At 41.7% G+C, this 21,614-nt stretch overlaps 1 protein-coding gene across 8 annotated transcripts in view; it reads right to left on the bottom strand.

Annotated features, from left to right (window-relative positions):
* Positions 1-21,614, bottom strand: part of ANKRD44 (ankyrin repeat domain 44) — a 321,875-nt gene that overhangs the window by 217,399 nt on the left and 82,862 nt on the right. Inside the window, exon 1 of one of the 8 annotated variants that reach the window (XM_073880854.1) lies at positions 21,437-21,460. The exons of the other annotated variants lie outside the window; for them this stretch is intronic. Coding sequence (XP_073736955.1) covers positions 21,437-21,445 — 9 coding nt within the window. The 5' untranslated portion in view covers positions 21,446-21,460. Of the gene's footprint in view, positions 1-21,436; positions 21,461-21,614 lie in introns of those variants that run through there. 8 annotated transcript variants of the gene reach the window in all.

Genomic DNA, 21,614 nt, shown 5'->3' with positions numbered 1-21,614 from the left:
CCTGCCTGGGTGCAAAAGAAATTTGGCTAATGGTTCACGGCTGGGTTGCAGAGAAGAACCTCCTGGGAACCTCCTGGGAAACCTCCCATCCTAATGAGTCTGATGCAGTAAGTCAGAGATGGAAATTCGAGCACAGGCACGTTGAGAAGGCTTTCCAGGCAACTTGTGTATGCTCCTCAAACATGCCATACTGAATCTGATCCTTCATATCAACACCTTAGAAATATTACACTTTGGGGGCACCTGGGTGATTCAATCAGTTAAGCATTTGCCTTCAGCTCAGGTCACGATCCCAGGGGCCTGGGATCAAGCTCTGCATTGGGCCCCCTACTCAGCAGGGAAGTCTGCTTCTCCCTCTCCCTCTGCTCCTCCCCCTGTTCATGCTCATGCTCTCTCTCCTTCTCTCTCTCTCTCAAATAAATAAACAAAATCTTAAAAAAAAAGAAATATTACACTTTGACCCCACAATCCCACTTCAAGGAAGCTATCCTATAGAAATAACTAGATATGCAGACAACTTTTATATAGAGATAGCCACAGTAACAATATAGAAAGGCATCAATGTCAAAGCTAAGTACATTATTACATTATTTAAATCCAAAAAGGATATAAAATGGCCAACAGGCACGTGAAAAGATGCTCAACATCATTAATCATTAGAGAAATGCAAATCAAAACCATGAAGATATTCCATATTCATGGATTAGAAGAATTAACACCGTCAAAATGTCCATATAACCCCCAGCAATCTACAGATTGAACTCAATCCCTATCAAAATCCCAAAACCATAATGAGCTACCACTTCAGACACATCAGGATGGCCTAACGCAAAACTAAACAAAAAATAAGTGTTGGTGAGAACGTGAAGAAATGAGAACATTGATGGGAGTATAACGTGGTGTAGCCACTGTGGAAAACAGTTTGGTGGTTCCTCGATTAGTTAAACATGGAATTACCTTATGACCTAAAAATTCCACTCCTAGAAAAATGCTCAGAAGAAGTGAAAATGGGTGTTCAAACAAAAGTAGTACACAAATGTTCAGAGCAGGACTATCCCAGCAGCCAAAAGGTACAAACACCCCAAACGTCCCTCAGCTGGTGGATGAACAACTGTGGTATAACCACACAATGGAATAGTATTCAGCCAGAAAAAGGAATGCTGTCTGGTGATACACGTGACAACATGGATGAGACTTGAAAACAGGATGCTACATGAAAGAAGCCATAAAAGTCACAAAAAGGCCATGCGGTATATGATTCCATTTATGTGAAATATCCAGATTAAGCAAATTCATCAGGACAGTCAAGAGAGTAGTGGTTGCCAGAGATCGCAAGGAGGAGGGAATAGGGAGTGACTGCTTCAGGGGGAGAGGGTGTCCCTTTGGGGGAATGAGAATGTTCCAGAAGTGAGGTGGTGGTGACGGCTGCACAACACCATTAATGTATGAAATGCCCCGAACGATACACTTTACAGTGGGTGACATGCTCAATTTCATGTTGATTATTTTCCCAAAATTTTTTAAAAGTTACAATCATAAAATGGAATATTTTAGTTATTAAGAACTAATCTTTTGAGGGACTTTAATAAGACATAGAAAATGTGGAAAAAGGAGTGTGTGAAACTACTTATGGTGTCATCCCAGCTTCACAGTATATAAATATGCACAGAAAAACAAGGAGTGAAAGGAAATTAATAAAAATTCTAAATAGAGTTATTGGCAGATACATTTTCTGTCTTATATTTTCCTGTATTTTCCCAAGTTGTCTATAATACTGTTTTTATTGTTAAATACCCAATTATGATTCAATATTGTTTTTATCATCATAAAAATAAACAACTTTTTTTAAAGATGAGATTGGATGACACTTTGGAGCACAGATAGGAAAAGATAACAAGGATAATGTAAGGTCTAAAAAACATGTGACGTCATGATGTAGGTGTCAGGAGCTGGACAATTTATGGACCAGTTAAGGCTGCAACATTCGGAAGAATTTATGCCCCATCCAAAGCTAGAACTGTGGCTCCAGATCTTTCGAGTTTTCAAGAAATGCCGGAGCTCCAGACGTTTCAGTGAAATGCCCTGATTTTTAAGCCTTGGCAACTTATTCAGTATTTTTCAAACCACAGGCCAAACAAAACACATCTGTGGACCGGATGTAGCCCACAGGCGCCAGTTAGCAAACTCAAGTTTATAGGAACAGGAATGTTTAGCCTGGAAAAGAAAAACCTTCGAAGGCACATAGTAACTTCAAATATCAAAGAAAGTCTGTGTGGAAGATGCTGTGCATGTCAATCTATTTGTCTCTAGAAGGCAGAACCAACCTAAAGGCGAGGTGTGGTAGGGAAGCAGAATTGTGCCCAGTAAATGAGGGAGTGCTTCCAAATAAAGCAGCTGCCCAACAATAAATAGGGACTTCAAAATGTGTCGACGTGCCCATTCCTGAGGTGTTCCAGCAAAGGCTACATAAGCGGGATTCCTGCTTTAGGTCAGAAATTGGGACTAGGTTAAAGGCTCCCCATCATGGCTGAGCATCAGAAACTTGAAAAAAAAAAAAAAAAAAAACACAGATTCCTGGACCCCATCCCAGAACTGTGGGGTGAGGCCCAGGAGGGTGTATTTTTTTAAAACTGTCTCAGCTGCCCGGCAGGTGGGTTAGAAACAATGCACTGAACCTCTGTATCTGATGCTGGAATTCTATTATTCTAATCCATGGTTTTACCTAGCTGGCAGGTAAAGGAGAGAGAGATTGAAAAAGAGAGCAATTTACTGGAACTCGTTACAGGGCAGGCTCTGTGCTAAATGCTTTCTTTATCTCATCTCACTGCCTTTTCACAACAACCCCCTGAGGTCTGAAGCAATGTCTTCCATCCCATTTCCCAGGGAAAGAAACTAAGGTTTGGGATGTTTGAGTATGGCCAGCCACTGAGACGATCTTTCTGGCTCCAAATCACATGCTAGTTCAACTATACCACACTGCCCTCCTCTGACCCATTCAGTAAATAGTTCTCAAGTGCGCCTGATGAGCCAGGCATTACACTAGGTGGAGGGGATTCAGCCATGATTAAGACACAGTCCCCAGCCTCGAGAATCTTTGGAATGTAGTGAGGAAAGCAGAAAAGTAAGCAATTATATTACAGTGAGAACTAGGGGGTCACACAGGAGGGACACCCAATCTAGCCTTGTGTTACCAGGGAAGGCTTCCCTGGAGGAGAGAACATCAAAGCCAAGACCCTAAGGTGACAAGGGAAAAGGGACCCCAGGCTGAGGGTGCAACATCTACAGGCCCAGAGGCCAGAGAGAGCCTAGCACGTGTGAGGAAACATGAGAAATTCAGGGTGGCTGAAGCATGGGAAGCAAGACAGGGGGCTGGCAAGATGGGCAGGACAGAGCCCCCACGCACTTGTGCGCCGCACTAAGACTTTGTCATTTATCCTAAGAGAAACAGGAAGAGTTGAGTCTTGATGCAAAAGAGTGACTCTTCAGAATCATATTTTACGAGGATCAGATTGGCTGTGGTGTGGAAATGGATTGGCAGGGTAGGACCCACTGGACACAGGGAGACCACAGGGAAGGCTGTGGCAGCTAATTTCAGCTAAGAGGTGATGGTCACCCACACAAAAATGGTGGCAGGGAAGATGCTGTGAAGCAGAGATGATGTATCTCCCCTCCCCTCCCTCCCTCCCTTCCCCCCTCCCTTCCTTCCTTCCCTCTCCCCACTCCCTCGCTCCTTCTTTCTCACAGTAAATAATACTATAGAGCCCTTGCTATCTACTGGCCACCTCTGCTAGATCCAGCCATTCAAAGAATGGCAAAAAAAAAACTATAGTCCCTGCTGACATGGAGTTTCGTCTCGGCTAGGCAGTAGATGTTTATGGAAAGTACTTTCAAAAGTGTTAAATAAGGGGCACCTGGGTGGCTCAGTCATTAAGCGCCTGCTTTGGCTCAGGTCATGGTCCTGGGGTCCTGAGATCGAGCCCCACATCGGGCTCCCTGCTCCGTGGGAAGCCTGCTTCTCCCTCTCCCACTTCCCCTGCTTGTGTTCCCTCTCTCTCTATGTCTCTGTCAAATAAATAAATAAAATATTTTTTTAAAAAGTGTTAAATAATATTAAAAAAGCACACTGGTTGGTTAGGTTATCAATAACACAGGTGGTAAAGGACGTTAGGGGGCCAGCTTCTCCCTCCTCCATCATCAATTTTGAAAGAATCATTCAGTGTATGAGCCCCATAAAATAAATCTGCAAAGTTATATCCTAGTAAAGCAAGTACTCCTCAGAACTGCATTCCTAATATTCATACATGAGAAAGTAAATCAGACTGCCTGCTTTCGGTGTATTTCATTCATAGAAAGTAAGAAGAATTTACCTACATTTTAATTCGTCAGTCCTCAAACAAAAATAACTGGCTGACTAAAAAAGAAATGGGGATGGGATATTAAATTAATAAACTAGAAGAATTACAAAAGCCTGACTAAAGGTGGCCTCATGCTAAATGAAATGAAAACTCTTTGCTGCACTTGGGAGAGTTGCTAGGTGCTTTGGGAATGAGTTTGGATTTACCCAAAAACTGACTGCAGATAAGCAACAAGAGAATCATGACCCGGAGGGAAGGCAGCAGGTGTCTGAAGGGTCTTCTTGCTCCGAGCCCTGCAAAAGGTGGGGAGGGGGCTCCCGGAGCTCTGACCTTCGGCTTCCACGCCAGAAAAACTCCCTTCAGTCTCAGTCCCAGGTCACCAGTGAGGCCAGGACATTCTTACCAGAGTCCTCGTTGTATAAGTCCTGGCACAACATTCTTTTCATTCCTTTACTTGATCCCAGAGTAAGAATCACCCTCGATTAAACAGCTGTGCCCGTGAATGGCACATTATGCTGCTTCTCTTTAGAGCTGATTTTTACTTTTTGTGACCTCTCAGATGACTCCTCTGATCTTTACCATTCCAGCATCTCAATGGTCAGCAAGGAGATAAAGTGCATCAGAAAATGAACTGCTCCTACTCCTTTCCACTTGAAACACGGCTCTTACAATACTAGCTCAGGTGACTACCACCGCTCACTGACGGTGATCTTTCATGAGTGTGTCATATACCTTTTCCTGGTCCACCAGCAAAGGGGAGCATATCCATGGGCTGGGAGTATGGAGTCAAAATCCACTTTCCCAAAAATGTTACAGAAAGAAAGAAATCAGATCCCATATGGTTGAATAATCCTAACTTTTACATTTGGCAAATTAGAGAAAAACGAACGAGGTAGAGGCATACATCCCCTGGGTACTTTGAGCCAACCTCCAAACAGAGTCAGCTTATACAAAGTTTATCAGATTCCTACAAGTAGAGTTTGAAAGTCCCCTTCCCCCCTTTATAAATTGTACAACGAGGAAAGAAGAGAAGCTATCAAATGGTGGCGGGGGGGCTTTTGGCGCCATTATTGGGTTACGGTTTTATGGTGATCTTGGATAGTACTGACAGACTCTAAAAAAATTGCTTTCCTCAGACTTTCTAAATGTATACTTTACTCTGGATCCTCAAAGAGATATTTAACATTTGTTAAGCATTCTGGATTATTTCCTCTCCGGCTCCACAGAAGGCCATCAAAACCAAGGTGTGACCCAAACCCATCTTCAGGTGCCCTAGTGGCAAATGCTCAGTGCCGATGACCACCCCCACGCCTGCCAGCAGTGCCAGGACCAAAAGGAGGTCAGAGAGAAAGCTGGTGGCTTCCCCTTAGTTCTTGGCAAAACTCATCCTATCAACCCTACCTCCCCTTCCCCTTGCCCCCCAGGAAAAGAGTGCAAGGAAAACAAAACTTCAGGAAAGAGCTGTTAGCTCCTTCAACTTTCAGTACTCACACACCAGCTCCGTTTCCCAGGGAGAGGTAAGTGGGCAAAGCTAAGCCATGCCACACACCAGATGTCTAGTTTTTCAGAACAGCTTTCATTGTAATGCTTTCCATTGGGTTCTAATGTAACCTTGGAGAAGAATAACCCAAAACCCCATGTAATGGGGATGACCCACTTTCTCCAGGCTGTTCGTCTCCCTCTCTCTGAATGTAATGTAATTCATCGATTAGGCTCTCTGAGAAATAGGCAGATAGAAAAAGGCAAAGTGGATACAACAGCCAATACTGTCAGAGGAAGCTCTTTGCTTTGTGTTGCTCAAGTGATTCGTGACTGTAATTCATTTCTGTGCCTACGGTTCACATGCTCATAGCTCTTCAGCGATGAAAAGGCAAGATGTTCTGAGCAGTTTCTTTGGATTAACCAAATCCTGGTGCTGTTTATGGACCTTGGGATACAAGACCCTGCCTTCACAACAACTCTTACTTAGTCATGTCAATGGACACCAATAACAGAATAAAGATGAAATCTAGAGAAAACCAAAGAAAACAAGTTTTAGTTGGCATCATGCTTTCAACCTGCTAAATCATTCACCAGAGTAAACCTGGCTTGAAAACACCTTGACTCCCAACTGCTCTCAAGTGGGAAAGCAAATGAAGAGAGAAATGATGGAATGACTAGTGGCTATAGAGCTGGGAAAAGGCATGACAAATATGCAGTCAGAACTGCCGCTTCTATTGCTGGGCCTCTGCAGACATCACTAATCAAGCATGACTCTTTCCTAAGTCACAGATACAACCTCAGAAGCTTTCTCAACACATCTCAATTCATCAGTTGTCTACAAAGATAAACAGTTGATGGTCATTTATTTAACTATTTTTTTCCTCTAGAACTGAATAGTTTATGGAAATCACTACTAAAAGCTTTCATCAAGGGTTAAGTGCTAAAATGACTGCTTCTGATTTCTGTAAGACGGACAGATAAGTATGCTGCCTCTGCACATAGCACAGGGTTGCCTTATGAGTCAGGAGAATGAAGAATCAGGGCCTGAGTCTGGTCTCAGAGGGAGGGAGAACACGACCAAGGCTAGGTGAGGGCTGCGGGGAGCAAGGCTACTTTGGGGCCTCACTTGAAGGAACAGGGGCAAAGCACAGTCTGCTCGGAAACCGTGGGAACCGACACCTGCCACCTAAAAGACTTCTCTTAGTAACAAAAACCACCTTGAGTTAAAGTTTCCCTTTTAGGCTGAAATCACCCGAGTTAGAAGATTATCATCAGTTACATCTTACAGAGAATTGGTTTATTTAATCGTTTGTCGTTATTTTTTTTTTCTTGACTCCTAAATAGAGATCAGCAGCAAGGGGAAGGATTGGTGTTTTTCACTGGGCTCAGGGATGCAGAGCAATCATGAGGAGCATTTACTGAGTTCCTACTATATGCCAAGCACTTCTCATACATTATTTTGCTTCCTCCTCACCACTAACAGGGAGTTCTTATTCACATCATCCTCTTACAGATGAGGAAAATGAAGTTCAATAATGTTAAGTAACCTGACCAACATTATAAAGCTAGTGAGGGACTGGGATTGGATCCAAATCAAGATCTGTCTGATTCCAAATCTTGTGCCCCTCCCATTCCACTGAGCTGGCTCCGCTGGGAAGGCATCAAAGACAGACTTGGCACACTCAGGAATTTTCCGTAAGGCAGATGCCTATCTTATTCTATAGGCTTCTTCCAGAGATTAGGAAGGAAGCAAATTCTCCTCTTGCAAGGGAGACCTTTAGAGGGAAGGATCACCCCACCTGTTGGAACTTATTCCCTTAGAGAGATTAGGGGGCCAGAGGCTATGAACTGGAATGGCAAATGTCAGCTTCCTTTGACTCAGATTTCATTCCTCCCTTATGGAGAGATGCAGCTTCAAAGGAGGTCAGAAACAGAAGCTGAGCATGGCCTCAGCTCCACACAGAGGAAAGTGAAAGGTTAGAGGGACAAATGTCCTCCTATGGCTTTTGATGAAGTTTGATGGAGTAGAAAGCGTCCACGGCAAAATCTGCTCTGGTCAGTGTTGTAGCCTCTAAGCTCCTCCTGCCCTGCTTCATCAGTAGGGTTCGCCTAGGGACTACAGACACCCTCTCATGTAATGTAGACTCCATGTTGCACCTGTGTGCCAAGAGAGGGTAATGGACCAGATGGACCCCATACCCATTCTCTAAGCACATGCCTCCCACTCTGATGCCATGAAGCCAGGCTGCAGGTCACTCTCTACTCACCACTCAGTCCTGCACTATTCACCCTCAATATTGAAGGACCATGGGGCCTACACCTTTGAGCAGGTCCAGGGAGGAGCAATGTCAGCAGCACTTGTGGAAGAGGCAGGCAAGGCAGAAGTGTGATATGCAGAGCTGAACATATCACAGGTGTGAGTGATAACACAGGGGATAACTTGGGGGAGTGGGAAGCATGGACAGAAGGCAACCAACACACATTGTGTGACTCCTACATATCTCAAATAAGTTAACCAAGGAGCCAGGATTTAACCAGTCCTGTTTAAATTCTTCCTCCAAAGTACTTGTAACAGAATACATGAGTGAATTATTCCCCTGGATGTCTGACTCAAAAATAATTTTTTAACTTAAAATTCCTATAAATTTTACAGTTTATGCCTTAAGAGATCCATGTTTGCTTCAATGTAAGAATAATGTTCTTTAGTTGACTGTTGAAAAAAAATTAACCATCTGGGAAGACACGTAGTGTTGATCCTGTGAATTACGCAGACCCTGCCATACTTCTGGTGCACCATCTTGAAGGGCACAAGTATTTTGAACCAAGTCAGGGTCATACAGTCCTGCTGCCCCATCCCACCACGATGGGGTTTTTTTTTTGCCAACTTTGGAGGTTCTAAGTGTTCACTACAAAAGGCAGGTTGTAATCCATAGCTCAGATAAGAAGAAGAGTGAAAGACAGCAAGCAGGAGAGGACACAGCACAAGGAAGCCCCATGAAAGTTCAATAGATCGAGACCAAAAGAACCAAAGGAACATAAGCAACTGGGGACCCAATCCCTTTGTCCTCTTCCCCAGTTTTGTGACCAACACTCTAGTGACGAAGGATTAGTAATCAAAGGTAAACTCAGGCACAGGAATTTACTTTGTCGAATCTCTCTCGTACACACCCCCACACACACCCTGCCACCACTACTTTAGGGGAAGAAGGGGAGCTACAGCAGGCATACAGATTCTGAGAGTGAGGAACTGGAGCAAGGAGGTGCTGGTGATAGTGGATACAGAAGATGCCAGACATCAGGCACTACTAGGGTCAAGACTTTGAAACCAGATAGATAGTGATCCAGTGAGAACACACCGACCTGAGATAGCAAGGTCGTCTGGCCTCTGAGGCTGGTTTCTATATGCCAGTAGGTATGTGAGTTTAGATAATGCATAGTTCTCAAAGAAATTGTTTTCACCATACAGTCTCAAATCAAGAACCCAAAATAAGTATTTCGTGCACCAAACATTTGAATCTCTATAGATTAATGACTCTCCGGTCAGTCCATTGTTGCCTGGGCAATGGCAAATTCTCAGGAAACTACCAAGACCATAGTTTCCAGAAGGGCAAGGTATTGAGTCTACAGGGTCACCACTGTGTCTAACTCCTAGCACACAGTAGGTCCTCAGTAACTCTACACTCATGAAATGGAGAGAAGGGAACATTACAGTATCATTATAGGATAGTTCCGAAACAACACATTCATTCGCCCTGCCTCTTCCACTCCACTTTCATGATGTGTGTTAGCCAGTAAGGTCACTGGGTCTCACCGAAGAACTTCTACGTGGGTAAAAATTCTGCATCACAGCAACTGCTGTGGTGTCACATAACACATGCTTTCACTCAAAGAATCCAACGACACCCGCTATGGGGGAGGGAGGCAAGGACACACACACATGCATGCACGCCAGCCATCCCGCTCAGTGAGCTCACACCCTAGAGTGAGAGAGAGAAACGAGAAGGAAACACAATGCCAGGGCTCCCTCGGTCTCACTGCAGCGAGCTTCTTGCAGTGTGAACATCTCACAGAGCTGAGTGGGATTCTAGTGTTTAAAAAAAAACATATTTTTCATACAGTTTAGCCCCTAAACACAAGCCAACTGCTTATCTGGGGCTCAGAGAAACAGCAATCCATTCCAAAGGGATTCTTAAGGACAATTTTGACTCTACATGACTTCTGCCTCATATACAGACTTAAAAATAGTCACTCAGTAAGCTGTACCCCGTCAAATGCAGTCTGGTACAGCACTCCAAACAAGATCAGGTTGAATGAGGAGTGCCTTCCAAAGGAAAAAACTGGACATCTGCTTACACAAGTGATTTATAAAACAAGTGTCTATAATATAGACAATATTATTTTTGGCACTGTATCTTCCATCCAGCTTTCTGGTTTTTCTAAGATGAACCCAAATAATATCTGCATGGTAATTATTCCACAGAAAGCCTGCTTGACGTTTTTCTGCATTTCTTCTCATTGACTTCAACATGTGTTATTTCAAGACCTCTATTAAATATATTAAACACATTTAACCTTAGCTAGAATAAATCCAGCTAATTAAATGATATAAAGAACAGCTCATTAGCAGAGCACTGGTAAATACTTCTCTATTCCAGCTAAGCAAGGCTTATTATACACTCGAGTACTGCGCAGTCTCATCACGCCTCAATTCTCAGCCTTATATGCTAAGCCTAAGCATAAAGCTGTTATTGAGCAAATAATGGCAATGGACCTGCACATTGCCAAGCTCTTGGTGACTGATTCATACAATCTTTAAAGGGCCAATTTAAACCAACTGCAAGTTTTCACAAACAAGACAGTTCTAATACTTTTAATGATCTGGTTTACTAGACTTTTTGAATAAACAAGTTTAGAACCTCATTCCTTGTTAGAAAGATACGTATCTCAACCACAGTTACCTTAAGCGATCAAGCATTTGTATCCTCAGGAGTAGAGAATTTTTCTAGAATATAGTTTAGGTTTCTTTATTGCTATGTGCATTTTAGGATCACTTTAAGGCAATCAAGTCACTTTAAAGGACAAAGAATTAAAAAATAGGATGGAGTCTGCAGCTGAAGGTGGCAGTCAAATGAATTATACCTGTACTCACCTTCTTTATCCCTGTAACTATTGTGGGAAATTACCCTAAGGAAACAATCAGGGATGTGCACAAAGATTCATGTTTAAGATGTTTATCAGGGTGTTGTTTAGTATAGAAAATAATTGGAAACTTCTTAATTATCTAATCTTAGGGATGTAATGAAATAAAATAGAGCTCATCCATATGGTAGAATACTATGCAGCTGTTTAAAAATGATATTTCAAAGGTTTTTAAGGACTTGGAAATTTATTTGTTTGCAAAAGAGTGGGAAAACAAGTGAACAAAAGCATATCCAAGATAGCCAACCCTGACACACAGACAGACATGCACACATGCAAAAATAATTTGGTTGCATAAAGAAAAATATACAAGAATAACAAGTCTGTATTTTGAAGTACATATACACATACATAAATAAGCAAGCATCAAGAGAAAAGTGTGAGGAAAAATATCAACAAGTCAGTAGTATTCATCTCTTAGTGATTACATAACAGGTGAGTTATTTTCTCCTTTTTTTAGTTTTTCATGCATACATTCCAAATTTTACAGCTAATATTGATCTCTGATATAGTTGGGAGAGAAAAAAACACAATAAAAACTAAATGTGAAAACAGATATCTAAATGAAATTGCATTTTTTAAAGGTTTATTTATTTGAAAGAGAGTGAGCAAGCATGAGCGGGGGTGGGGGGGGAGGAGGGGGAGAGGAAGAAGCAGACTTCCCACTGAGCTGGAAGCCCCATGCAGGCCTTGATCCAGGACTCTGAGATCATGACCTGAGCCAAAAGCAAGAGTCGGACACCTAACCAACTAAGCCACGAAACTGCATTTTTAATAGAATCTTTAAAGAAGAACGAGAACACAGAAGCCAGATGATATCAATGGCTACAGCAGAAGCAAAGCCTCAGACCAACAGTCACAAATGCTCCTTCCTGGATGGACGCTCAAGGTTAGGCCAAACTAGGACTCAGGGACTAAAAGAACCGACAGCTGTGTTTAAAAAGCAAATTTATAGTTCATTTTAAGTTTCTCATCAGAATTTTCCATGTTGGGTTGATATAGTAAATCTAAGCAAAATGTGCTAGTATATTTTACTCTGTTTGCTGAAAAATACTAAGAAGTAAATAGCCAGCCCCAATTTTTCACCTGAAGCTCTTTCTTGCTTCTGGTAGAAAAAAGGCTATTTTGTGTGGCATTGGCTGGGATACAGAAACCCAAGGTTCTGGCAGCTTAAGCTTCTCTCAATGCAGGGGGTTAGTCAGCACTGGCTAGTCAGTTTAACACTCAAAATGGGAAAGTATGAAGCAAGAAATCCATAGCTTCCCATTCAACCCATCCCTAAAACCATGAATTAGAGAAACATCTCCCAATTTTTGATGGCTTCAATTAACTGAAACAAACATCTCTGTGTATTGTTAGTAAGGAAGATGCGCATTCGCATTCATGGTCGACCAGCTATCTGGAAAAAAAAAATATCTGGTACTTTAAAAGATGCATGTTTTAAGCCTGTCACTAAGTAGCCATTTAATTAAAGTAAATGTCTCAACATAAATCCTACTGGCACAGGGGCATGCAGTTTTTGAAATCAACCTGCAATTAAGTCTTTGGACCTAATTATGTAGCAACAAACAGAGATCCTAAGAGCCCTAAGATATCGAAGGTCTTTAAAAGGCTTAAACTTCTGTGTCAGAATTTAGGACGCCACTTCCTCCACATTTTGTATTCAACTTCACAACCCTGATTAACAGCAGCATCTGCCCGTTCTCTCCCAAGCAGCTGCGGTATCAAAGAGAGAACACAAAAATCACACGGACCTGGATTCAAGGATTTGCTCTGCCCTCCACCGGCTCTGAACCTTCACCCCTTGGGACCCGCCCCCTCATCTGTAAAGTGGGAAGGAAATCACCTGCCTCTTCCGGCTACTGTGAAGATTCAAGACAGCATCTCATGTTAAGGTAAGGAGTACAAAACTGTCATTTAAAACACAGTACGTCTGGTACGGTTTTCAAAAATTTTTGTCCCGATACATAAGTAATACACAAGAATGGTACTTTTATTCAACCAAGGAAATGAGTGGATATTCTACCCTAAAAGTCTCTCACTCAGGAAGAACAGCAATATTTACTCCCATGGCTCATCCTATCAGTGATCCAACAGATTTCTTTGGAGTACCTGTGAACTAATCCATGCACTCCAAAGGATCAATGTTGCTGCAGGAAAAATCTTGACTTTTTGGTCTGTCCTCCCTCCCTCCATTTTAGGAACTGACCTCCTAAATCCTTGTGATTCAGATGAAACTATTCATTAGAAAATTTTCTGCAGCTGTTCTCACCACCAGGGCAGGCACATGACCCAGGCTGACCAGTCAGAGTTCTTTTTTAGGAATTGATTTTGTTCTTGGGAGGGGAGCAAGGGTGACCTCTCTCCAAGACACTGAATAAAGGTGCACTTTAGCATCTTCCTCTTCCTATCCTATGACTGGGAAAGAGTAGACTTTCCATTCCGCACTAACATCATCCCATACATAAGTACCTTTTCTTTTTTTCCAGCAGGAAAACACTTCTGCCCTCACAAGCACCAACTTCCAGGAAACACTATCTTTACTGCCCTGAAACGGCATGAAACCCAAGGCAGCCAATGGCCGGCTTCTAAGCAAGCACACTAATAGGAAAACAAACAACCAAAATCACTCCTTTGGCCAAAAAAAAAAAAACGGTTCAACCACCATCACAAATAAGAAGGCAGAGCTGGCTGATGTATAAAATCACCAGCCCATAAAAGGAGCAAGAAGATGAAGAAGGAGTTTTAACTATTTTCTCATCACTGTTTGCCAAGTAAGCCTGGTGTGGTGCTGACGAACAGAGATAATTTTATTTAGTTTTCACTTTTTTCATGACCCAATTATCTTCCACATTCCTAGGTTACCTACATAATCACGATTACCTCCTGCTTCCTGACTGGTTCGTGTGTTTTTCAGTCAGTCAAAGCCCATAAAGAAACAAAGAAAATCCAGGGTGTCAGATATGATGACAACACCATGAGGGCTTTATTCAAAGGCTCTAAAACCACCCAGAGAATCAGATTTGCACTGAGGCTGGAATGCTCCCAAAATGGATTTCGGTGGGGGAACATTTGAGTGTTCCTTAACATAGAAAATGTTGGTGTCATCATAGCCCATCAAAATTCAAGTGACTCAACCAGAGAAAGACTAGTATGTGCTTGAATGACATAATAGACTCTCTTGGAGAGAGACAGCAAAAATAGCACACTGTACTCTGTATCTGAAAGACACTTGAAATTGTTGTGTAAAACAATTGAGAAATTAAGCAATGGGAAAATGGCTGGGTAACAAATCCAGAAGAGGCTATTTTCCATTTCTGAGCAAAGCAATAATGGTTCTGAATCACTCGTTTGCTCTTCCTCAAGGTGCACCCTTGAGATTTTTATCCTTTGAGGTAATAAAAGGACGACAGAGTTATTTAACAACTGTGGGATCTAGTTTTCCCATCTGTTAAATGAGTGGGTTGGATGGCATGTTTTTTATTGTTTTTTATTTTTATTTATTTTTTTTAGGTCCTCTCCAGATCTAAAAAGTCTGCAGTTCAGCTCAGAATACACAACTCCCACAGAATTTCCAGAAAAACATTTGTGTAATTGGCCCCAGAGGAAAAGATATGTAGCAATAAAGCCCTTCACTCTTGGATAAAAACGTTCCCTCTGCTTCCTACTGATGGCAATAGCATGAGGGCTTAGGTTATAAATAAGAAAATTCATAGGCAGCATTAAAACACTAGAATGAGATAGAAGGAAAGAGTAACTCTTGAGATCAGGACACCAGAACAGGATGGATTCTTGCTTGCTTGGGGTACTTTAGGAGAGGTCCTATAAAATGGCAGAGAGATGGGAAGACCATCCTATAAATGAAAAGATAAAAAGACATTCGAATAGAAGGAGTGGAAAATGTTTCCTGAGATGATCCTTCCCCAACACTCCTTCCACTTCAAATGCCCCAGAGCAGGACTCTCTGCCTTCTTCATGAGGTGCCACTACCCTCCTGTTTCCCTCTTCCTTCTCCAGCGATGTCTAAAAGACCAGGGGGACTCCCTGCTATTCCCAGCCGCCTTTGTTGAACTTAGCTATACCATTCACTCCCCTTTGCTTTGCACACATCATACAGGGCATTCGAGAACCAAAGTCAACTATTTACCTGGGTTTTCCCATCTTTATACCTTTGTTCAAGCTGATTACTTTGAGAACTCTTTTTTTTTTTTATTGCTCCCAAGCCAGTAACCACAGTTCAAGGGTCAGCTTCTCCATGAAGACACCGGTGACCCTCACCCACCATCCACTCCCCAACCCCCACATATCTCGGTCACATACTGAAGGAAAGGGATGATGAGGAGTAAATACTGAATCTCCAAGAGACACAGAAGAAAAGAGTTTCCTGAAGCCCCTTTAGAGATTTTTTATTTTATTTTATTTTATTTTATTTTATTTTATTTTATTTTATTTTATTTTATTTTATTTAAGAGAGAGAGAGAGCACAAGCGCATGGGGAGGGACAGAGGCAGAGGGAGAGGGAGAATCCCAGGCAGACTCTCCACTGAGCCCAGAGCCCAAGGTGGGGCTCCATCTCATGCCCTTGAGATCATGACGTGAGCCCAAATCAAGAGTCGGACCTTAACGGACTGAGCCCCCCCAGGTGTCCTCATCCTGAAGCTCCTTTAGGCTTCCCAGATTTGGGGGGGGGTGGCTAATAAACGCACTTTTTTTAAGTGTACAGTTCTGTAGCATTAAGTCCATCCACACTGTTGTGTGATCATCGCACAACATCCATCTCTAGAACATAATGTCACTTTTGCTTACACTAGTCTGAGTGGGATTTCCATCACTTGTATAAAATCCTGAGAAATAAATGTACAGTACAGATAAATAAAGAAATTCAAGAAGGATTGGAGGGCTATCTTAAAAACAATGAATACAGTAAAATTTTATGACACTATGAAAACAAATGGGACCTTGATTTGAGGTTCTTGAGGATAATGAAGCTCTGAGAAAACCAGATGATAATTAACCAAATGGACTGTGTAGTGTAAATCACCTGGAAAAGGATTCTTTGTTTTTATGTTTGTAATAGGAGAAAGTACTAATATACAAAAGAAGCTTGCATCTCATCTCCCAAGGGAAGAAGACATACTACAGAGGAAATTAAAATCAGGCCAGACAAATCTCCTAAGGCAGGGAGAAGCCCGAGAGCATACGGAAGGAAGTAACAAAAGAGAGTGAGAGCTTTAGCAGAAAAGATTCCCTTTATTTTAACAAGTTTTAGAAAGCTTCTCTTCATACTTCCCTTACATATACAAATAATTTATTCAAAGTGTAACAGAGGAATATATTCTAGGATCACCTTTTTTCATGTCGGAAAAGTCTACAATATAAATTACTTTGAAATCAATCTAGAAAAGTTACATAAGAATGAAAGTATACACGGGCGCCTGGGTGGCTCAGTCATTAAGCGTCTGCCTTGGGCTCAGGTCATGGTCCCAGGGTCCTGGGATCTGGCCCCACATCGGGCTCCCTGCTCCGCGGGAAGCCTGCTTCTCCCTCTCCCACTCCCCCTGCTTGTGTTGCCTCTCTCACTGTGTCTCTCTCTGTCAAATAAATAAATAAAATCTTTAAAAAAAAAAAAAGAACGAAAGTATACAATATTTCTAAATGTAGAAAAAAAGAAAGCCGTCACATGATCCTTTTTTTATAGGCCTTAATTCCCTCACATCATTCATTTCTTCTTTACCATATATTTAAATTTGAGTAATATATAGTCCCGTTTCCTCCAGGAATAAAATTTCCTGCCATTAACATGCCTAAAGATCTGATTATAAATCCTACAGTGTTAGGCTCCAACAAGGAATTAGATGAGGCACTATTATGTTCTTGGTATCATGTTTGTTAGCCTGGAAAATGGGTTCTCTATAACAATGGGTTTTTCTTATTTCTCTGTCTTTTTCTCCCCTCATCAAAGGATTGTCAGCGTGTATTTTGGGACAAGGAATATGCCCTAGAGAAAGAAGTGTGATGAAGAGTTGTCACGGGTGGACACTGGCCATTTGCTTGGTGGCCAGACTCAGTCACAAATACCCTTCTCTTTGGCCAGGAGGCTCCACAGCTGGAAGATGGATGCTTCAATTAATTGCTGTGTCCGGCTGATACTTCAGGAGAAAAAGAAAGGGACTGCAAGCACGGCTCCCAGCTCAAGTATTCAGTTTGCCCCCAGCAACCAGTCTCCGAGAATCCTGCCTCCGAAATCTACCTGCTGATATAAAGCAGTGTTAAAACCTCTGAGACCTGTCACAGCCTTTATTAAATGGACATTCAGGAGCCCACTTTATTCTGACTCACAGGTAGGCATACAATTGATCGTTTGCTTTTGAGATACATGATGTGAAAGTTATTTTTACAACAACAACAACAACACTGGGAGAACTTACCTTTCTCCTAAATTTACATACTTTGAATTACCCTAAAACATAACTGCTAGGCAAGGAAAGCTTTTTAAGGTCATCGTTTGGTTATTCTTTGACTAGCAGGCCTGACCTCAAAATCCTGCTTTAGCCTTGACTACAGAGGAAAGTCATTCCTGAGGAGGAAAGCATAACTGAGATCTCCTCAACTCTCGTCCCTTCACATCCCTAGGGATATGAAGCAGAGTGGAAAGGGCTCGGGACACATACGTTTATCTTCACCTCCCTCAGTGACTTCTTTCACTCACTTTGAAAGTCGTTAGCAAAAGGGCAACAGAATATAGTATGTCTCTCTTCACTGGAGGTAACCGGGAAAAGTCGTAGAGTTAGAGGTGGAAACACAGGGGAAACGTTAAGTTAACTCAGCCAAGGGTAAGGACAAGAAGGCCAGCTGGGCTCGGGGAGACAGCCAGCGGAGTGGGGAGCTCTCCGAGTGAAGGGCATGTCCTGGCTCTACCACCTTGTGGGTCAGGCTACTTGCCATGTACCGGAATCTCACTTTTGCTATCTGTAAAATGAGAACACTGCCACCTAATATCTACTACCTCTTCCCATACTAAAATTCCAGTGTTTTAAAATACTTCCCGGACTCAATCCTTTTTTACGGTTCGGCTCTAGCTAAGAACAGCACCTAGAAGAAGACAGGGTAAATAAAGTTTTCTAGAATGTGAGACTGGTCTTGTAAGGCAGACAACGTTGGGCCGTCAATCCTAGCACTGTGCGCTGTAGTTGCCTACCAGAATCTGCTTGGCACTTTTTATTTCTCTCGATTCCCAGAAAGCCCTGATAGCAGACGCAGGAAGAAGAGGAAGATGGTAGGAAAGGAGCCTCCTGAGCGTCTGCCACAGCTGAAAGCTCTAAAGCGGGAGACAAAACAAACACCCCACCAAGAATGGTGAGTACTAAATATTTGCTTTAGGATCAGGAACCTTCATGAAGATTAAGTAGGTACGCAGGAATGCTCCCACACTGCTTCCGGGAGCATAGACTGTTACAACCTTCTGGAGAGTAATTTGGAGACACGTTGAAAATATGTACACCCCACAACCCAGTAATTCCGCTCCTGGGTTTACACCCTTGCGAAGCCCTTGCGTCAGGATATAAGAAAACAAGTGCAAGAGGGTTCGTTGCAACATGTCTGTGGTGAAAAACACAGGCAAACTGGAAAGAAACCTAACTGAAATGGAGAAATAAATTGAGGTATTTTTCACATAATGTAATACCACAGGGGTATGAAAATGAATTAACTACAATTACATGCACCAACCATAAATAAATCCCCAAAACATAATGTTGAATGGGAAAGGCAAGTTCCAGGAGGAACTTTATACACTATGATTCCATTTATACAAGCCTTTAAAACACTACATTGTTTGTAGTTATAAACACACCCAGTAAATACCTAAAAACACGTATGGGATTGATAATTACCAGTCTCAGGACAGTGGTTTACTGTGGAGCAGAAGGATGAGTAATAGGTCTGGGGCTTTCCTTATATCTGAAATGTGTGGTTTCTTCAACTGGGTGGTAGGTACATGAGCATCTCTAATATACTTGTCTGAACTGTTTCATGCTTCAAATATTTCACAGTTTAATAATAGAAAAGAAAGCAACTGTCTTGAGACGCTGTTGTAATTTTGTCAAAGTAACAAGAGCAAAATGAATCAGGAATAAGGGAAGGAAAGCTGATGGAGTAATATGACATGCTTGCTTGGCTTAAGGAAACCTGTTGCAAGCAGACACAAAGATGCACAGCACGAGATGGGAGGGATGATGCCCCTTTTTAACTGTAACTTATTTTAGTTTTTAAATGGCAAAAAAAAAAATTTTTAAAGAAAAAAGTCTGACAAATGAATACATGATTCTACCAATGTATGAGCAAGCCCCCGGCAGTGGGAGCTGCATATGTAAGAGAATGCATTTAGGAAAAGAATTTTCTATCTGTATCTATAAAATGTTAGCTTCTAAGGTGTTGATTACAACTAGAGAAGGATCTTAGTCACTTCAACTGTTCCCTGAAGTCATTCTGCATTCTAGAAGGCAAATCAAGTCCGAGGCCTCATCCAGCAGGGTACAAGAGACACCACCACCATGATCATTGCTCTGATGGAAGTGGCACCCCATGGTTTAGTTCTTGACCATAGTTTGAAGATCCTCAGAAAGAAAAATAATTAAATAATTGAAAAATAAAGAAGAGCCAGCAGGGAAATCCATTTTAACAAACGGTAGCCACACTTGGCACTTTCCCGCCTGTAAACATAATAATGTTAATCTAACACAGCATATAAAATTGCATAATCTCTCGGGTATCATTGTTAAACCGATAGGTCTGAATAAGGAGTATAAGGAGATGGCATTAAGATATGTTCTTCAAAAACCTAATATGGTTGTTTTCAGTATCCATAGCAAACTAATTTACTTAGCAAGAGTAGTATAACTTTCTACAGATAAACTCCCAAACATTCAAGCAGCACAGAGAAATGACTTATGTTGGGCGCCTGGGTGGCTCAGTCAGTTAAGTGTCTGCCTTTGGCTCAGGTCATGATCCCAGGAGTCTGGGATGGAGCCCCACATCAGGCTCCCTGCTCAGTGGGGAGTCTGTTTCTCCCTCTCCCTTTGCCCCTCCCCCCAAATTGTACACTCTCTCTTGCTCTCTCTCTCTATCTCAAATAAATAAATAAAATCTTAAAAAAAAAATGCCTAATGAGCTGGGCTTTGGAAGTCAGGCTGAGTTCAAATCCAAGCTCTCCTGCATATTATTAACCATGACCCTAGGCAAACAAATTACTTAGTATCTTTGCTCATCTGTAAAGTGAGTACCATAATAATATCTACCTTATAATGGTTGTTGTTGGATTAAAAGTTAGAACAGGAACTGGCCTATAATAAGTGGTCAAAAATATTAGTTCTTATACTCTAGCCCTCATTTTAGAAATAAAAAAAATAAAGTTCTCTGCTAAAAGTAAGTATCTAAGGAAGAGTCTTTTGTGTCCTTTTTTTCACATTTCTAAGGCTTACTGGATTACCTAGGTGATGAATTTGGGTCATTTTTGTTTTCTTCACCATGCTTTTCTGTAGCATGCACCAATACTTTTTTAAAGCCTCATAGAATTTTTAAATACAAACTCCATTTTCTTTCCCTCTCAGGAAGAAGAGTTGAGGACTAATAATAAGTAAAAACACTGTTTCAAAAGCACCTCTCATCTAATTAGACCCACTTGCTTGTACCCGGGGCAGCATGAGTTCATTTACTGTCCACTCTCCTGGTACAAGATTGTTATAAAGCACAGGCTCTCAATTCAAAATAAATGTGAAGTTTATCATGGAAATGGATGGTGGCTTCCTGTACGGAAGAAACAGCAGTTCAGAATCTTGGCGAGATTCTTCAGACACAAAAGAGGATTACACAGTCAAAGCTTTTCATGTGTGTGGTGGGGAGGGCGGGAGGGAAGGGGGATGACCTTGAGCTTTGGATTTACTCTGACCTGCTTTTGTGTTGGATGATAACCGTCTCTGGAAATCTGACGAACCACAGACGTGAACAGGAAGTACTTGTGAGGAGAGCTTTGGGTATCAAATTTTATGCCACACATCTTAATTTTTCCTTTGATATCCAAGTGTAAACTATAAAATAGCTCAGTCCAATTCTTGTACGGTTAATAATCTGAAACTAAACACCTAAAAAGAACATTTGATTAATCTTATGTTTTCCAGGGCGTTACATTTAAAAACAAATCTGGTTTGGAAGAATTTGCTTCTCAAGGAAGGTCATTTGCTTTAGCAAGGGCTGCTTTGACTCAAAACCAGGCCTAATAATTTGGCCTTTATAAAAATATTATTTTCTCCCTTTGGACTTAAAAAGTAGTATATGGGCCAAAAAAAAAAAAAAAAAAAGAAGAAGAAAGAAAAGTAGTATGGGTTAGAAATTACTCTGCTTACCTTAAACATAGTTTGCAACCCAAACATTCTCTTCTAGGACAATGAACGAATTTTTCTAGCACAAACTTCTGAAGAAAAAAAACCTTCAGTTATCCAAAAACCAACAATTCCTCCTTCCCGGCTATATTAAACTCTGTGACTTTCTCCCCTCTTCAATGTCTCATAGAAGCAACCTTCT

The sequence above is a fragment of the Callorhinus ursinus genome, unplaced genomic scaffold, assembly GCF_003265705.2.
Source record: "Callorhinus ursinus isolate GAN/ISIS: 27379988/994484 unplaced genomic scaffold, GSC_fseal_2.0 scaffold2, whole genome shotgun sequence".
In the NCBI taxonomy this organism is placed as follows: Eukaryota; Metazoa; Chordata; class Mammalia; order Carnivora; family Otariidae; genus Callorhinus; species Callorhinus ursinus.
This window is presented reverse-complemented; position numbering and strand designations above follow the sequence as displayed.